At 40.4% G+C, this 19,498-nt stretch overlaps 2 protein-coding genes across 2 annotated transcripts; both read left to right on the top strand.

The window, feature by feature from the left end:
- The first annotated feature begins 1,797 nt into the window (after positions 1-1,797).
- On the top strand, positions 1,798-8,289 carry LOC117297011 (tubulin alpha chain-like). The gene is made up of 4 exons (XM_033780132.1): positions 1,798-1,998; positions 5,329-5,551; positions 5,736-5,884; positions 6,199-8,289. Exons 1-4 carry the CDS (start codon positions 1,996-1,998, stop codon positions 7,180-7,182), a joined length of 1,359 nt encoding a protein of 452 aa, XP_033636023.1. The 5' UTR covers positions 1,798-1,995; the 3' UTR covers positions 7,183-8,289.
- A 3,673-nt stretch (positions 8,290-11,962) lies between these two features.
- On the top strand, positions 11,963-14,913 carry LOC117296306 (tubulin alpha-1 chain-like). Its single transcript, XM_033779154.1, has 3 exons — positions 11,963-12,158; positions 12,794-12,942; positions 13,927-14,913. The coding sequence occupies exons 1-3, from the start codon at positions 11,978-11,980 to the stop codon at positions 14,911-14,913; spliced, it is 1,317 nt and encodes a 438-aa protein (XP_033635045.1). The 5' UTR covers positions 11,963-11,977.
- Positions 14,914-19,498: the final 4,585 nt, after the last annotated feature.

The raw sequence follows: 19,498 nt of genomic DNA, 5'->3' as shown, positions 1-19,498 counted from the left end.
GAAGTCGTCGTTTCGGACACGGCCAATCTTTATGCACAGTCCAATATTGTCATCGCACCTGGAATCACGTAGAGCTGCTTATGCATAAAAACTAGCTAAGCACGACAAAATTATGCTGAGCAGAATGGGGTTGTCGGCCAAACTACCCTGTCAATTGTACGTTTTGTGAGTGGCATTCTGCTCATTTCTGCTTAGCAGAAACCGAATTTGCGCTTATGGCGCCTTTAAGCGCGTGATTCTATGGACACCATGAGAGTGAATTCGCGGTAATGTCCCCTTTTTCGTTTGTTTTATAGGTTTCTTGTGTATTGCCCTTTTGGCTTTCTTGTTTAATTTTGTTGGATACTTTATTTTGTGATTTTGCTGCTTTGTATATTCTTTGTTCCATATTGGAAAATAAGAGCCGTGAAAGTGCGCCCTGGTCGTTGTTATGATATCAGTATGAATACGCAAATTCGCATTTTTTTTGCATAATTTTCTGAAACTGCCAAGTGGTTGGGAACACACCCATTGTGCTTCATTTGAAATCTAAACGTTTCGCACTAAGATGCTGAGGTTACTGTGTATTGCATTTATTGAAAAGAGTCTATTAATAATACCCCCCTTCTTTGGACAAGCACTCACTTTAGTTTTCCCAAAAAAATAAACGTTTTAATCGGGATCTTAAGATGAGTTTAGATCTTCTTAATTGGAAAAGAATTCCGACTTCCCCAAATTGCTTTTTCTTGTTCATCCATCTGAATGCATTCTGCTTCGCTCCTGTCACTTCTTTCCAGTTGACTGCTTCGGTTACATTAGCTAGGATACTGTCATTTTAGTCTTTGAGAATGACTCTGCTCAGGTTGATAAGTGAGGTCGTTGACATCTTCTTTCCATGACACCCTCCCCTTACTCACCCCACCCCCATCCCCTAAAAAAAAGAAGGGAAACAAATGTAGGTTGGGATCCCGACATTAGGGACTTTTCGTTTTCGACGACGGATGGTTCTGTGACGGTTGTTCAGCTAAACGTTGTCGTTTTCAGCACAACGAAGATTCATCCCAAGTACTGTCGTAGAAATTGAGGGACGACCGTCCTCAAAGCCGACGCATGCGCAGATGACGCCAAATGTCATCTTTACCGTCGCAGAACCATCCGTCGTCGAAAACGAAAAGTCCCTATTATCTCGCGATCAACAACCATGTACAAACAATTTTGCAGTTTGTAACCACATAAGCTGTCAAGATCCATTTAGAGTAAAAACGAAACAGAAATCAGGAATAAGCATATTTCGGCGACAATCGACTAGATCGTTCATTTATGAAACCCCATGGGACTAATACGTTTGTACCCCAACCCCTCATACATTAACTCCATCCTCAAATGAATTCTTAAAATAATTGTAATACTTGGCCAAAGTACTTCAAAAGCAGCCACTTTCCATGCATTTTGTTGTTTAGATATTGAAATGGAATTAAATTACATTGCACAAGAGGGTGGACATAATTTCATATTTTAATGTATCGTAGGCAGGCGTGAATAATTACAGCACCGCTAACTCTCTGGCGGTGGCTTTTTGAAACAGCTTATAATGTCCTCAAATTGGTTAAAGAAGATTATTTCATCTTCTCCATGAAACTGCTGTGTACCTCAAGTCGAGTGTGAAATCAACCGTGATGGAGTGATGACACGACCCAATAGCGTCGTAGGAATCCAACTTGATGTTTAACATCGCGGCCTGGGGTGATAATTAAGGTAGGCATGCGCGGCTGCGGACGGCAGGCCGTGCGTGCGTCTTGGGGCACACACAGGTTCGCGAGAAGCTGTAGTCATTTCGAGCCTGCAGTCGGGAGGTTTGTATCGCGTCTGACCCGCCCATCACAGTTGGATCAAGACCGCTCTGACTATCTCACTCCGGATAAAATATAAGAATCTTTTCTTGGATTTATTATCTCAAAAAAATCCCACATACATTCCACTTTTACGTTCCAAGAGAATCGCAGTCAGATCTTCAACATGGTGAGTACTATTCTTTGTTCTAAACTCTGTTTTCGATTAATATTTTTGAGGTTGAAATGATGAAGTTTAGTTATTTTGTTTTCTTCATGGAAAAGTCGTCCCGTCATCTCTAACGCGTTTTTCCCGTTTCAAATTTGAAGCCACACCTTTGTCAAGTGACAAGCGAATAATTATGCGTCTTCGTGTCTTCAGCAAAAAATAAAAATAACTACTATTACAATTTTGAGGGTAAACCCCTCTTAAATATTAGTCAATACATAAATTATAGTAAAACATATATTTAAATGAACAACATATACAGTGAAAGTAAACAAACACTAACATGTGCAAAATCTATCATTCACACAGCACTCAATTATATGGATCTTGTTTGTAATTCTGAATCTTGTTTGTTTGTTTGTTTGTTTGTTTGTTTGTTTGTGTCTATTTATTTATCAATGTCTTGTTTGTTTCCGCTCGTGGTTTTGTAATTACTAAGTTTATTTATTCCTAAATTTTGTTTATTTATTTATTTACTTATTAATTTTATTCATTTGTGATTGTAAAAAAAAAACTTTATTTTTTCAATATTATTCATTCTTTATTTATTTTTTTTAAACAAATTTACATACACATTATGAAACAATATCACTCAGATCATTCTTAATAATATGATCAAGAAATATCTTGATATCTTTGCTAAATCGATAACTCGCCAGGTATTCGTTTTTGTACTGTATCGATTTACTGGCGTCAATTTTGTGCTGAATCAATACGTACCAGGTTTCTAAAGTGCTATCGGCACTTAGAACTGTCAAAATCAGATAAACTCTAATGGGTTTTTGTTTTAAGAAAAATCGATTTGGAAATAGTGATGGGAAAAACTGTGTACGATTTTGTACAGACTTTTGTTTAATGAAGGAAATGTACAATGTTCTTTGTCGTTACAGTAGAAAAGAAAAATTAGTAGAAATTGTTATTCTTTTATTAAAATGTTACACCAAATTTACCAAGAAAATTTCACGTGTTTGTTTTCTTCTTCTTTTTTTCTTCTAGTACAAAAATGCTTCAAAACATCACAAAATTGTCTTCAATTTTATTTACTTCACTCCTTGAAACAAACTTGGCATACGTTTTAGTGGTTCCAAGAGAGCATTATAATGACAATGGTGTAATGATGTTGCTGTTAATTTGTTGTTGTGAAACTTGAGTTGATCCATGACTTAAAGACACTGGACACGATTGGTAATTGTCAAAGACCAGTCTTCTCAATTGGTGTATCTCAACATATGCACAAAATAACAAACCAGTGAAAATTTGAGCTTAATTGGTCGTCGAAGTTGCGAGATAATAATGAAAGAAAAAACACCCTTGTCACACTAAGTTGTGTGCGTTTTGATTTCAAGACCTCAAAGTCTAAATCTGAGGTCTCGAAATCAAATTCGTGGAAAGTTACTTCTTTCTCGAAAACTATGTCACTTCAGACGGAGTCGTTTCTCACAATGTTTTATACCGTCAAACTCTCCCCTATCACTCGTCACCAAGTAAGGTTTTATGCTTATAAATATTTTGAGTAAATACATAGTGTCCACTTCCTTTAATAGATGTTGCTACAGTTAATTAAAACTTAAAATACAACAATAACCAGGCATTGTTGGAATTCACATAAGAATTGCTTAATGTAAAAAGAGTAATTAACTTTTAGAGGTGTGTCATGATCATATCGTAGCTCGGGCATGAACGTCGTGCAAGAGAGATCAAACAATGCAGCAAGCAAAAGTTTCCAAATTTTAATTTTAAGTCCATTTTAAATTCGTGGATGGCTTCCCCCTAATAGGAACAATCACCTTCGAAATGTTGCCCTGCTCACTGCCGTTAAATGTAGAACCAGCAGATATAACAACAGTTGTATCCCCAAACTGACCAGTCTGCTTAATCACAAACCCTAGTGTTTTTATCTGTGGTATTCTGTTTTCTTAACAATTCGCTGGCTTTTCAGTTTTTGTTTTTGTTTTTAAATTGCCTGTTTGTTTTTATGTCTTTTCTCGTCTTTTGGGTTTTTGTAGTGCCTTTTTGCTATTTGTTTTTTATACCTGCTCCCCTTGTGTAATATGAGTATGTTTTACCTTAATGCTTTTTTCTCAAATTTTAATAGATTTATAGTAATAATTATTGTATTTTTACTCTTTGTATATAATATGCATCCGCAATTCGGCCTTTTGGCCGCCAGGTTTGCATTTTTAATAAACCAATAATAATAATAAAAAACATTAAAACAATTGTAAACATTGAATCAGCATGCACAGACAAACCAAGCACAATGGATACAAAGTTGCCCCCCTGCGCTTTAATGCACAACACGGACTATTTGTTTTCAATCGTTATTAAATCTGTATGAAGACAAAAGAAAATTCAAAACATTTGATTTTCATTCCTGTACTTCAACAACAAAAAGCCACCTTCGCAAAAAACAATGAATAATTTCCCCCATCCTCCCTTGATAATCACCATCCTCTGCCAAATAAGCATAAAATATTCTTCGTCACTTCATTCTAGAGAGAGTTAAAGTTGTGTACCTAGTAACACGAGGACAGTGCAGGGCCCCAGCGTCTTCGTGCGCCGTGCATCATCAATGCACTAAATTCCCCCGGGGCGATTTATCCTCTGCTATGACTCACGTATTCCGTTCTCGCCAAATCTCATTTCCTACCCGGCCTCTGGCCATGTAGGAATAAAACATTGTATCTCTTTTCTTTCGTGTTGTAAGAAATGTTGATATTTTTGTGTCGGTCTTTCAGAACCAATTCAATTTCAATTCCTACCTGGCCACTGGCCTTGTAGAAATACAACACTGTATCTGTGATCTCTTTTTTTGTGTAAGACATTTTAATATTTTGTTTGTATAGGTTAAGCGGAAAAAAGAAGAAGAAATACACATTTTTAAAAACTATTAAGTGATTTTGTATAAACTCTTCACAAAAATCTTGGTCTACGATACTGCATATGCAGGACATAAAGATGCGAGCAAGAGAACCAAAATGAAACTTAATCGTTGTACCAAGACTGTAAACTCGTAGGCTCATAATTATTTTGATTTGTTATGCCCTATTTCCCCTTAAAAAGTAAGCTGTGAAATGTGTTTTTACTATAAAACACGATTGTTGAGTTTGTTTAATGTTTGCAGAAGAGATAAATTAATGATAACTTGAACAATATCAGTGCCCGAAATTACTAACGGCGAGTTGTTATAGCGACCTCTCGTGACAGAGCATTACCCTTAAAATCTATCATCAAGAACTGGCTGACAATGCTTGTATAGTTATTGTATCGGCTCTTAATGTTTGTTTTCAGCGTGAGTGTATCTCCATCCACGTCGGACAAGCCGGTGTACAAATCGGAAATGCCTGCTGGGAGCTGTACTGCCTGGAGCACGGCATCCAGCCTGATGGTCAGATGCCTAGTGACAAGACCATCGGAGGTGGAGACGACTCCTTCAACACCTTCTTCAGTGAGACCGGTGCCGGCAAGCACGTCCCCCGTGCTGTCTTCGTTGACTTGGAGCCCACAGTTGTCGGTACGTCTCCCTAGCATAAGTTGCTTTGAAAGGATGAAGTGACTTGTCATTCCAAATGATCCAATATACCTTGAACAAAATGCAAATCATTCTGTTCCCTGTGTTTTCCCCAGGAAATTATTTATTTTGAGCATAATACAACACACATTACTAACTTTGTTTTCGTTGCTGTTCATTCCTCCAGATGAGGTCCGAAGAGGTCCGTACCGGCAGCTCTTCCACCCTGAGCAGCTGATCACAGGCAAAGAGGATGCCGCCAACAACTACGCAAGAGGTCACTACACCGTCGGCAAGGAACACGTGGACACAGTCCTAGACAGAATCCGTAAACTGGTAATTGTTATCTCACTTTATCTTAAATTCTTTTTTCCAAGGTAATAGTCAAACAATGTGAGCAATAATCCCTTGGCTTTATTAGAGCTGACTGGCCTCAATGTTTAAGTGGCGTCAGTGTCGAGGCCGAGAGGTAATAAGGGCATTGTACTCAAGACCTTGTGTTTGTGAGAGTTCGAGTCCTGGTCGTGGCAATTTGTGTCACTGAGCAAGATACATTACTACATAAACCAATTTGTTTTCCCTTTGTCTTTTCTTGTGTTACTTTATGCAATAATTATTGAGTGATTATTCTTGTCCTTTTTGCGTTGTAGTCCGATCAGTGCACCGGTCTTCAGGGTTTCCTCGTCTTCCACAGCTTCGGTGGTGGTACCGGCTCTGGCTTCACATCCCTGTTGATGGAGCGTCTCTCTGTCGACTACGGCAAGAAGTCCAAGCTGGAGTTTGCTGTCTACCCTGCTCCTCAAATAGCCTCCGCTGTAGTAGAGCCTTACAACTCCATCCTCACCACTCACACCACCCTTGAGCACACCGATTGTGCCTTCATGGTCGACAACGAGGCCATCTACGACATCTGCCGTCGTAATCTCGACATTGAGCGACCGAGCTACACCAATCTAAACCGTCTGATTGCGCAAATCGTGTCCTCCATTACCGCTTCTTTGAGATTTGATGGCGCCCTCAATGTCGACTTGACGGAGTTCCAGACCAACTTGGTGCCCTATCCTCGCATCCACTTCCCTCTTGCCACCTACGCACCAGTAGTGTCTGCCGAGAAGGCCTACCATGAGCAGCTGAGTGTTGCAGAGATCACCAATGCCTGTTTCGAGCCGGCCAACCAGATGGTGAAGTGCGATCCCCGTCACGGCAAGTACATGGCTTGCTGCCTTCTCTTCCGCGGTGATGTCGTCCCCAAAGATGTCAACGCTGCCATCGCAACAATCAAGACCAAACGCTCCATCCAGTTCGTGGACTGGTGTCCAACTGGCTTCAAGGTGGGCATCAACTACCAGCCTCCTACCGTGGTGCCCGGTGGTGATCTGGCCAAGGTGCAGCGTGCCGTCTGCATGCTGAGCAACACCACCGCTATCGCCGAGGCTTGGTGTCGTCTGGATCATAAGTTTGATCTAATGTACGCCAAGCGTGCCTTCGTCCACTGGTATGTAGGAGAGGGTATGGAGGAGGGTGAGTTCTCTGAGGCTCGTGAGGATCTGGCTGCCCTGGAGAAGGACTATGAGGAGGTCGGGGTCGACTCCAATGATGCAGATGAAGACGAAGATGGTGCTGACGAATATTAGACTCTCTGAATTGTCTTTCTTTCAGTCTCCAAGAAGTATCTTATTTTGCATTTAGCATAATCTGCAGGAGTTAGTAGACATCAATATTGTTGTCATAGAAACTAATGTGCACATCTCTTCTTGCACATTCCAGGGAACCCAAGCTAATCTAAACACCTAATATTCCTTAAAATTGAGTTTTGCTCTTTGCGGAATGGAAACTCGAAATATTTGCCCTTATTTGCACAATCGAATGTTTACACATAAAGATGTACACATTTTGGACCTTATAATAAGCTGACGTAACATATTTATTAAATTGTCTCAGGGTGGCGCTGTTCAAAATGGGCCTGGTTCCAAGTCTCAGGTTTCTGGGTAAAGTTTTTGATGACTTTAACAAAAACGGCCCGATTACACATAGTAAGACTTGAAGACAGTTTGTACCCATTTTACTATGAGAAATACGCATTGTCTATATTAGACACCTTTTCAAGTATCACATGCATCATTACACGGTATGAATCTTGGAAAAAATTGAGCCACAGGATCAAAGAGAAGGGACACAATAATAAAGCTACAACCAAATATAACCAAATGATATAGAATACAACCATGTGAACTGAAGTCTACCAATGTACGCCCTCTATATTAGAAATGATAGCCGAGCCTGAACATCTGACGTCACACTTCGAGGCTCGTAAACTACGCCAGAGATTGAGCCAAACGTCAATATCCTGACGGTCACGTGGTAAGGATGTACCGTTGATCACGCATTAATTTCGCAGTCAATTTTTACTGTACTGTAAGTGTATTACATGTACGCCCTCATTTGCAATTCGAAAGCCAATCCTTATGAATATTAAGACTTCTCAAAGGTCTATGATTTCGGCATGTATATCCGCAAACATTCAAAAACTACTTTATCCAAAAAATTATAAAATATTTTGTAGAATAAGTCGAGAATCTTCCCCTTGTGTAGAACAAGAAGTATATAGTATTTTTTAGAGTAGGGAAGTCATAAAAATCGTCTGTTGTGATTTAAAACGGGCTGTATTATACCGGAAAACAGTAACATTATGTACAAGTCTCATGAACAAAATAAAACTCAACTGACGTCTCTCATAATTATTGTTTTCTTGCAGTGTGAAATTTCTCTACCTAAAATAAAACGTTACATTTCTGTGAGTCATTTTGACAAAAGTTCATGAAGTGGGGACCGTACCCAACTTCAGTTGGGACAACTCTATAGTTGGGCCCTCCCAACTGTACCACTCAAGTTGGCACTGGTCCCAAAGACAGTTGGGACACTTCTACAGTTGGGCCGTCCCAACACTCAAGTTGTGACCGGTCCCAACTACAGTTGGGACAATTCTAGAGTTGGGCCGTCCCAACACTCAAGTTGTGACCGGTCCCAACTACAGTTGGGACAATTCTAGAGTTGGCGCTGGTCAAAGATCTCTGGATCCAAGCTATAGTTGGGCTGTCCCAACTGGAACACTCTTGGACCGGTCTCAACTACAGTTGGGACAATATTCCAGAGTTGGGGCCCACGGTGACATATCTCTAAATCCCAGCTATCGTTGGGCCGGCCCAACTATAACCCTCAAGTTGGGACTGGTCCCAACTACAGTTGGGACAATTCTAAAGTTGGGACTGAACAATAACCCATTGTCCTTGTATCGGGGTGTTAGACAATAAAAATGTTGATATAAAAGTTGTTTCGAGGTGAAGGCCTGTCTCATTATATCGTGCGAGGCGTACATTGTCAGCGCTCTCGGCATACCAGAGCAGTCCACCTTGCTTGACGAAACCATCATAGCCAGGAACTATGGTAAGTTGGATTTTAGAAAGTCTTGTGTGGGTTATTAAACATCTTTTGTTCGAAGTTAAACTTTTCAACTAGCTTCGTTCTTCTGATGATGTAAGAAAATGCTTTAAATTTATCTGGTAGTACAGTCTTTGACAACAATGGGTGCGTTCGATTAGCTTCCCTGGGTCTACCCCGCGGTGTTCACTCAGGTGAGCCCCTGACAAGAGCTAAACGAACGGCCACTCACCACTCTCGTAGTGACGTCATGAACCAGGGCCAGCCCCCAAGTGACCCACTCCACAAGCAGGGCACTGGGGGCTGACCCGGGTGAGCCCCTGGAACGACATCGAAGTTTTTTGAACGCACCGGTGGCAGTCCAGGGTAGACCCAGGGAAGCTAAAACGAACGCACCCACAGTAATAAGGAACTGATGGGAGGGGCAGTCAGCTATGATTAATCGTGATTTTAGGCATTGTGATTGTTTATTGACTATCTCAGCCTTTTCACAAGTTTTCACGCTCTAGAGATATTAATACATATTTTGTTATTAGTAACTTTTTTAAGAATTCTCTGTCCTGTACCCCATTGCAACGCTCTAAAGTAGCCATTTATCCCACAAACTTGGCCTTCTTGTCAACTCTGTGTCGCATCAGGGACTAAGAATCCCACTGGGGGAATATAATACTCCCAAAATTCGTTGTGAAATGATCTTTCCCATCTAGTCAATAGTTCTTGCTCAAATAGCACATTTTTCTTTGAAGAAAAAGAAGCAGTTGAATTGTTTCATACATAAAACAATCCCCTTTTCATTTAGGCCGTTGCCCCCCCCCCGACGGAAATGTCTGGCCATGTTAGTGGAAACATGAACAGCATGAGAGGCAGTTTCAAAGCGTTTTCATCAACAGAAACAAGCCAAGTCAATCAACCAATAAAACAAAAATCACAAACAAAATAACAAACTAACACCCGATCACCTGAAACAAATACAACCAAACCTGTCACTTTTTATCACCACAACGACTATAGACCTTATCGCAAATACCAATGCGCAAGCGCAGACTGTTAAATGAGGTGCATTGTGGGATATATATGGATCAAATTTGGATACCAGCAAGACCACAATGCACCTAATTCCAAGCTTTACGCGCGCGCCCCGGTATTTGCGAAAAGGTCTTTGTCAACAATAAAAGCCAGCCTCCATCCCTCATTAACTATCGTCGCTCGTCCCCAACTGTTCAACAATTGAATTTCGAGGAAGAGAAGGGGACGGGCATGCGAGGTCAACCAAACCAGCCTTTGTCATTTTATCACGCAAAGTACAATAACCCATCAATTAAATTGTGGTGCCCATTAAGCTCAATGACAATAATTACAATATAGAAAGGTTTGCATTAATATTATTAATTTTAATGAGTTTAATCACAATGATCTTGAACCCCAAAACGCCTGGTTGTACTTATCGCTCGGCTGAGCATCTAATTATCCTGTCCACCAGTTGTTGTTTTATCAAAAGAGGGTTATATTACGTTTACAGGCAAAGTATACCCTTTGTTTCCATAACCGTTCGATTGTAGATGTATACAATAAAATTAACATGTGACAACTTCATTTCAAAAGGTGGTCGTCCATATTTATTACAGAAGCGATACGACAAAGCTAAGCTTTGTCAACAAAGAGGCAGACAGCTCTTTGGAACACATTTTTAGACAATTTGTATTTAGCCAAATAAGGCTTAAATGATGGCACATTTTTAATACAAAGAGGGTGACATTGTACACCCAATGACCCTTTTGACAGGCAAGAATATATGCTGATCATGTTGAAAATTTGCATTTGTGTCACCATGAAGCTCCATTGTGTCACATATTATTCCACATAAAATCGAGCCTTACTTATAAACGAGAAAGTGGCTAGTTGATTCGAGGAATCGGGTAGTGTCAAAAGGGCCTAAACATGAAATAATGCAAACGCATTTTTAAAGGTAGAACAGAAATAAACATTGGCATAAACCAAACGGTGGACGAGAATTTAAGCAGAGGACCCCCCCCCCCCATCAAACAACAACACACAGGTCAGAGAATAACAACAACAGTGGGTTTTCTAAAACCATGGCTTCAGGCTTTATTACAACCTTTAAAGCCGTGTAACTCGGTGTTACACCTCATCATACAAACCTAGCCTCATACATGATTTCGAAAACATCAAAACAATACCAATATTTTGTGTTACCCTTTAACCACCACTCTCAATATTTTTGTTCCAGCGCAGCGGTCTTGTTTGCTTGTATTGGTTCATAGAATAAAAGACCGAGGTCAAATGGTGTGTTATCGTTTTACGCCAAACAGGCTCTCCATACTGTTGTCTGCTAGTCATTCTATTGTTAAATTACGTCGAAAAATACTATTCAAAATTGCCATGCTACGTGTTTGCTGGTTTTAAGTGACATTTTGAATGGTGTATTCTCTGTATATTTTGGTCGCCATGTGAAATTTAGCCCCTTTCACACGAGAGTAAATTAGCAAGGGGTCCCTTGCTAAATTTGAGCAAGTTTGTAAAATTTTACCTCGTGTGAAAAGGACGAACAATTTTTACTGTCCCAGTTTCCTTGTAAAATATTGTCAAACATTGCAACATTTACAACCATGCTAAAATTAAGCAAGGGACCCCAGTTAAAGTGCTGTCATGTGAATAGGACTTTTTACTCTAAGGAGGATGCATGACTACAAACTATATACCATTTTGTGTTTGCACTTCGTCATTGCATAGAGGTCATTGTTACAACATTTTCTAGTATCCACATCGTCAATGGCCCGTAAAATAACATACCAGGGCCAAATTTCATAAAGCCTGTAAGCACAAAAACTTGCCAAGCACAGAAAAGTATTGCTTAACAGAAACAAGTACCAGCCAAAATGACATTTAAAGAATGGTTTTATTTATTTATTTTAAAAATATTTGTTTTAGCGTGAATGTGTGTCTATCCATGTCGGCCAGGCCGGAGTCCAGATGGGCAATGCCTGCTGGGAGCTGTACTGCCTGGAGCACGGCATCCAGCCTGATGGTCAGATGCCCAGTGACAAGACTGTTGGGGGTGGAGACGACTCCTTCAACACCTTCTTTAGTGAGACCGGGGCCGGCAAGCATGTCCCTCGTGCCGTCTTCATCGATCTGGAACCCACAGTGATTGGTAATAATATAAACCAAAGTGCTCGGTCCTTACTTAGCACAGCAATGTCTTAGCTAGATCAAGGTGCTTCACATTATCTATCCATTTTCATCAATGCCCAATTTTATAAAGCATGTAAGCATAAAACCTTGCTAAGCACAACCAAATATTGCTTACCAGAAATAGGCTACCAGAAAAAAATCTCATACAGCTTACAATGCTGCATCATGGTACACTACTCAATTCTTGCTAGCAGATACATTTTGCTAAGCAAACAAATTCTGCTTATCAGCTTCATGAAACTGGCCCCAGAATACTAAGATCATTCATCAAACTCCCTGGGGAGCAAACGACCAACCTGCTTCTTAACGGTTAGTGGTTAATAACATAACGGTGTCAGTCACAGTACTGTCTCAGTCCATCCATGTTCCCATTTCAAAACCTGGGTGAGGAGAAGCAATTATGGATAAGTGCCATTCTCATGGCTGGGATTCGTGTTAGTGGCTGGGATTCGAGCCCTCACTCCGACGATTCAACCATCGGAACTTTGCTCCATCACCACAAGCCAGTATATCGGTCCTATTAAACCACATTTCTAAATCAAGAACCAGACATTCAAGAAAACATTTCTCTGTTGTTTTCACTCCTACTTAAAGATGAGGTTCGAACTGGCAAGTACCGCCAGCTCTTCCACCCCGAGCAGATGATCACTGGGAAGGAGGATGCCGCCAATAACTACGCCAGGGGGCACTACACCGTCGGTAGAGAGTCTGTCGATAACGTCATTGATATAATTCATAAGATGGTAGGAGAATTGTTGTTTACAGAACAAGAATTTAAAGACACTGGTCACTAATGGTAATATCAAAGACAGCAATGTCTTAGCTAGACACTGCTCTAGAATTGCAAGGTTCGTGGGTTCGAATCCCACCCGAGTAACATGCCTGTGATATTTTGTTTACAGGACTCGGGAGAGTATACAGTGCTAACACACATCGGTGTATGGGTAAAACCCAAAAATTAATAAACACTAGCTATGTGAACGTTTTGCCTCAATTGGTTATCGAAGTTGGAAGAGAATAATGAAGAAAGAAAAAAAACCTTGTTTCACAAACTTGGGAGCTTTCAGATGCCTATTGAAAGTCCTCAGGAACGGAGACTTTTTATTATTTGATTGAGAAATTACCATCTCAAAAACTACGTTACACCAGAGGGAGCTGCATCTCACAATGTTTTATACTATCAACAGCTCTCCAATGCTCGTTACCGAGTAAGTGTTTATTCTAACAATTATTTTGAGTAATTACCAATAGTGTGCAGTGCCTTTAAAGAGAGTGGACACTATTGGTAATTGTAAAAGACTAGCCTTCACAGTTGGTGTATCTCAACATATGCGTATAATAACAAACCTGTGAAAATTTGAGCTCAATCGGTCGTCGAAGTTGCGAGATAATAATGAACGAAAAAGCACACTTGTCACACGAAGTTGTGTGCTTTCTCATGCTTGATTTCGAGACCTCAAGTTCTACATCTGAGGTCTCGAAATCAAATTCGTGGAAAATTACTTCTTTCTCGAAAACTATGGCACTTCAGAGGGAGCCGTTTCTCACAATGTTTTATACTATCAACCTCTCCCCATTACTCGTCACCAAGAAAGGTTTAATGCTAATAATTATTTTGAGTAATTACCAATAGTGTCCACTGCCTTTAAAGTCTAGAGTGAAATGTCATGAAGTTCTTGTTTTAAATTGACCACTAAACCACCCTTTGTGAATGACTTTCCTTGTAGACTGAACAGTGTTCCGGTCTTCAGGGCTTTTTCGTCTTCCACAGTTTCGGTGGTGGCACCGGGTCGGGCTTCAGTGCCCTGCTCATGGAGCGACTATCAATGGACTACGGCAAGAAGTCCAAGCTGGAGTTTGCCGTCTACCCTGCTCCACAGATGGCCTCGGCGGTGGTGGAGCCTTACAACTCCATCCTCACCACTCACACCACCCTTGAGCACACCGATTGTGCCTTCATGGTCGACAACGAAGCCATCTACGAAATCTGCAAGCGTAACCTCAAAATCGAAATGCCGACTTTCGCAAATCTTAACCGCCTTATTGCGCAGATTGTGTCGACAGTGACCGCGTCTTTGCGTTTCGACGGCGCCCTCAACGTCGACCTGAATGAGTTTCAGACAAACTTGGTACCCTACCCGAGGATCCACTTTCCGCTTGTGACGTATGCACCTGTGGTTTCCGTCGAGAAGGCAAGTCATGAGCAACATGACGTTCCTGAGCTCACTTATGCCTGTTTCGAGCCGGCCAACCAGATGGTGAAGTGCGATCCCCGTCACGGCAAGTACATGGCTTGCTGCCTCCTGTACCGTGGTGATGTCGTCCCCAAGGATGTCAACGCTGCCATCGCAACCATCAAGACCAAGCGTACCATCCAGTTCGTTGACTGGTGTCCAACTGGCTTCAAGGTTGGCATCAACTACCAGCCACCCACCGTGGTGCCTGGTGGCGATCTGGCCAAGGTGCAGCGTGCCGTCTGCATGCTGAGCAACACCACCGCCATCGCTGAGGCCTGGGCTCGTCTGGATCACAAGTTTGATCTGATGTACGCCAAGCGTGCCTTCGTCCACTGGTACGTAGGAGAGGGTATGGAGGAGGGTGAGTTCTCTGAGGCTCGTGAGAATCTGGCCGCCCTGGAGAAGGACTACGAGGAGGTTGGGGTCGACTCAATTATAGAGGACAGTGATGAAGAGTACGATGCAGATGAAATATAACTTCATCCATCTTTAAGGATCCTCCTGGAAGTAGTAATGACCGAGAGAAAACGTTCAGTATTTATGAAATCGTTATTCGTTAGACCATTTACAATTATTGATAAAGTTTTAACTTAAAATGCTTGCCCTTCATTAAAAACAACAGCTCATTCTTTTTTCACATGTCCAAATATCAAGCAGTTGCAGAAAGTATAGTTTAACAAAAAAGATTTGCAGAGCAAAAAGTGTCAGTCCCCCTGTCAGTGCTGTGTAAATTGCAAATATCTCCTTCCTTAACTATGACTCCTTTTCATCTTAGGCAATAATTACCGTGCTAAGTAAATATTTGTGTTTCATAACATGTTCAGTGATAGGAATCAGTCTTCGGAGGTAAAAAAAACCCGAAGTTAATGGTCGATCAAGCATCTGAAAGCACACAATTTCGTGTGACAAGGGTGTTTTCTCTGGCGACCAATTGAGCTCAAATTTTCACAGGTTTGTTATTTTATGCATATGTTGAGATACACCAAGTGAGAAGACTGGTCTTTGACAATTACCAATAGTGTCCAGTGTCTTTAAGTATGAGACAAATCCTTAGCCCGTACCTGGATGCTTGTGTTTGAAAGGGCAAGGGCACCAGGGCACCCTATGTGAACATTGTACATTTTTCTACTGGAGATATTTAAGGGCACCAAGGCAAAGACCAGGGGCATGGAGGTATCAGGGCTGCCTTTACATATTGTCACCAATGTATTACAGAAAGACTCGACAAGGGACGAAACGGCAGGCCATTAACTATTTGTTGTGCATGTTTATTATGTCCAGTTTGCAACAGCTAAACTATATTTTCTCACTCTTTAACAAATGAAAGTGTCTTGATTAATTATTCCATTTTGCCGAACAAAAATTTATGAATATGCATCATATTATTGAGGTCAGGGAATTGTGCAACAAGTCTGACGATCTAGTGTTTGGATCAGGTATCCATGGCAACTTGACATGTAGTTGTCGCCCGTTTATCGAGTGTGCTGTGAAGCGATCAATATGGTATTAAGAAGCGCATAATTGGGTTTCTGGGTTGCCGGCGAATTTTTTTTTAGTATTATTTTGTTTGCCTTTAGAGGAAGTCAATCTGGGTTAAAATGGCTGCCCCAATAGTCAATTCTCGCGGGTTCTCGAATATTTGCCGAGAACCTTGGCTCATTTGGACGCTGCTGCCAAGTGTAAATGTAACAGAAACGCAAACTCTAGAAAGGGTCATGTCACACGAAGCAATTTAAAGGCAACCACTTCCAGGCAATCCACATGAAGAACAGGCATTCACATTTGAATGTGTACATTTGTGTTTCTTTAGGGATTGTATGACATTGTTTGAAAAATTACTCATGTGCTACCACAGTGGTCCTGTAGAATTCACTGCAGTTGGTTGCCTCCAAGTTGCCTGTAAAAGGCACTGGACACTATTGGTAATTACTCAAAATAATTATAAGCATAAAACCTGACTTGGTGACGAGTAATGGGGAGAGGTTGATGGTATAAATCATTGTGAGAAACGGTTCCCCCTGAAGTGGAGTATTTTTTGAGAAAGAAGTAATTTTCCACGAATTTGATTTCGAGACCTCAAATTTATAATTTGAGCTCTCGAAATCAACCATCTGAACGCACACAACTTCGTGTGACAAGGGTGTTTTTTTCGTTCATTATTATCTCGCAATTTGACGACCAATTGAGCTCAAACTTTCACAGGTTTGTTATGTTATGCATAATACACCAAGTGAGAAGACTGGTCTTTGACAATTACAAATGGTGTACACAGCCTTTAAAGTTGCCTCGTGTATTAGAACAAGCGTTCACATATAAAGCACATAATCTTACATGTCATGACATGGACAAGTTCCTTGGTTTTAAAATGCTACAGTTTTTGTGAAACGGTAAATCATGGGACCAGTTACATTTAGCTTTAAATACTGATTGTTTATTTGCTCAGCAAAAATTGAGTGGAGTACCAGTCACAACAATGTAAACGTAGTGTAATTTGGGCTAGTTACCTGTTGCAATACTGTTATGTGCTTAGCAAATTGTGTTTACTTGGTTTATGAAATTGGGTCCTTGTTTGATCTCGGAAGTCAATCCCGATGCTTGAAAACAGGAAAAATATTATTACCCCCCCCAAGTTTCACGTGATGTTCCCTATTTGTTTTGTCTTCGCTCGTTATTGAGGCCTACGTGGCCCTACGGGAATTTTGGAGGAGAAAAAACAATGTATTTAACTAAATATCTTGAATTTGAGGCAATGCATGGTGAGGTATCAATATTAATTATATTTGGTTTGCGGTATTAAACACCATGTGTGTATCTATATTACCAGGTACATTTTGTTCTTTAGAGAACTGTTGTGCTTCATATTTAACCGCCGAGGAGAAGATGTTCGGAATTCGGGAGACTTCAAAATGAAAAGAAATCACAAGAAATGTTCCAGAGATACATTTCTTGGATTATATATTTGTTTTGACTTTGGGGTTATTTTGATGCAACAGTTGTGAACTTTGGCTGCAAATATCAAAAATAATCGTCTCCTGATGGAAACAACAAGTGTAGGTCTTTTTGTGCGAACAATCCGTCAAGGTTTTCGAGTCCTTTGTTCTGTAATTGTCCGTCACTCCATCGTAAAATGGCGCGGAATCAGCTTGGAGCGCGGGTAAAAGCGTCACCACGGCAACCGATGGTGCTTAAAACTGTCTGCTTCGGTTCGATAGTGCGACCTTTATCGACTGGAAATTGCGGTGTGGCCGATTACTAGGGACTTTTCGTTTTCGACGACGGATGGTTCTGCGACGGTTGTTCAGCTAAACGTTGTCGTTTTCAGCACAACAAAGATTCATCCCATGTACAGTCGTAGAAATTGAGGGACGACCGTCCTCAAAGCCGACGCATGCGCAGATGACGCCAAATGTCATCTTTGCCGTCGCAGAACCATCCGTCGTCGAAAACGAAAAGTCCCCACTATTACAGCAGCGAGACCCCCAAATTGTGATACATTTCTCCTTGTATGAAAGTGTGTGTTCTACTTGAACTCGACAGGTTTATAGATATACATTAACCTACCTTCTACAGCAAAGATTGTGGCTTATTTTGTTTTCTTTTAGGAAAGTGTGTCAAATTCAAACTCAACAGATTTCAAGAAACATAGATGGGTAAATAAATATTGTTTATTTTTAGGGAGAATAAATGTATGCAGATGCACTAGTCTTTAAGACATATTGACAAAGGGGATTTACAGCATTTTGTTTGGGGAATGACACAAATTAGTATGTATATGGAAATTAAATCCAAAGTATCTATTTGAAAAAGAAAAAAAAATGTTAAAGGGGGTGTATTGTTTGTTTGGGTTTGGTACATCATTGGGTGTTTTTAGGAGTACATTCATTTTAATAGTTCAAATCATCAACACGAGGTTGCACATATTATTTCCTTCTAAAAGAGTACATTCATTCCAATCCTCTAGTTATCAAGAAAAAAATCATAAAGGGATGGGTACATCATTGGTTATTGGAAGAGTACATTCATTCCAATCCTCCAGTGTTCAAGAAACATTTTATAAAGGGATGGTACATCATTGGTTTCTGGAAGAGTGCATTCATTCCAATCCTCTAGTGTTCAAGAAACACATCATAAAGGGATGGGTACATCATTGGTTATTGGAAGAGTACATTCATTCCAATCCTCTAGTGTTCAAGAAACATATCATAAAGGGATGGTACATCATTGGTTAGTGGAAGAGTACATTCATTCCAATCCTCTAGTGTTCAAGAAACATATCATAAAGGGATGGGTACATCATTGGTTAGTGGAAGAGTACATTCATTCCAATCCTCCAGTGTTCAAGAAACATATCATAAAGGGATGGTACATCATTGGTTAGTGGAAGAGTACATTCATTCCAATCCTCCAGTGTTCAAGAAACATATCATAAAGGGATGGGTACATCATTGGTTAGTGGAAGAGTACATTCATTCCAATCCTCCAGTGTTCAAGAAACATATCATAAAGGGATGGTACATCATTGGTTAGTGGAAGAGTACATTCATTCCAATCCTCTAGTGTTCAAGAAACATACCATAAAGGGATGGTACATCATTGGTTAGTGGAAGAGTACATTCATTCCAATCCTCCAGTGTTCAGGAAACATATCATAAAGGGATGGAACATCATTGGTTAGTGGAAGAGTATATTCATTCCAATCCTCTAGTGTTCAGGAAACATATCATAAAGGGATGGAACATCATTGGTTTCTGGAAGAGTACATGTATTCCAATATATAATTATCAATACACATCATAAAGGGATGGTCCAACATTACAGACTTATGAAATATCTCATTAATTACCACCACTTTGTCAAAATAGTCAAGAGCTTATTATAACAATTATTACACCGTTAACTTATTTGTCTACACGATTAGTCAATCAATTTGAAACAATACCGAACAGTTTTCACATTGATATGTAATAAAGAGTAAGCTGTTGCCAACAGCTTTTAAAAATCGCTGTAAATTTATTACAAAATTATATTGACCTTACACAAATGCCCTAGTGGAGGTCATTGC

This window comes from Asterias rubens, chromosome 11, assembly GCF_902459465.1.
Source record: "Asterias rubens chromosome 11, eAstRub1.3, whole genome shotgun sequence".
Classification (NCBI taxonomy): Eukaryota; Metazoa; Echinodermata; class Asteroidea; order Forcipulatida; family Asteriidae; genus Asterias; species Asterias rubens.
This window is presented reverse-complemented; position numbering and strand designations above follow the sequence as displayed.

Coding starts and splice junctions, on each gene's coding strand:
- LOC117297011 (XM_033780132.1), top strand. Junction 5,552..5,735: donor CTTGGAGCCCACAGTTGTCG/GTACGTCTCCCT, acceptor TCATTCCTCCAG/ATGAGGTCCGAAGAGGTCCG. Junction 5,885..6,198: donor TAGACAGAATCCGTAAACTG/GTAATTGTTATC, acceptor TTTGCGTTGTAG/TCCGATCAGTGCACCGGTCT.
- LOC117296306 (XM_033779154.1), top strand. CDS start 11,978: ATGGGCAATGCCTGCTGGGAGCTGTACTGCCTGGAGCACGGCATCCAG. Junction 12,159..12,793: donor TCTGGAACCCACAGTGATTG/GTAATAATATAA, acceptor TCCTACTTAAAG/ATGAGGTTCGAACTGGCAAG. Junction 12,943..13,926: donor TTGATATAATTCATAAGATG/GTAGGAGAATTG, acceptor CTTTCCTTGTAG/ACTGAACAGTGTTCCGGTCT.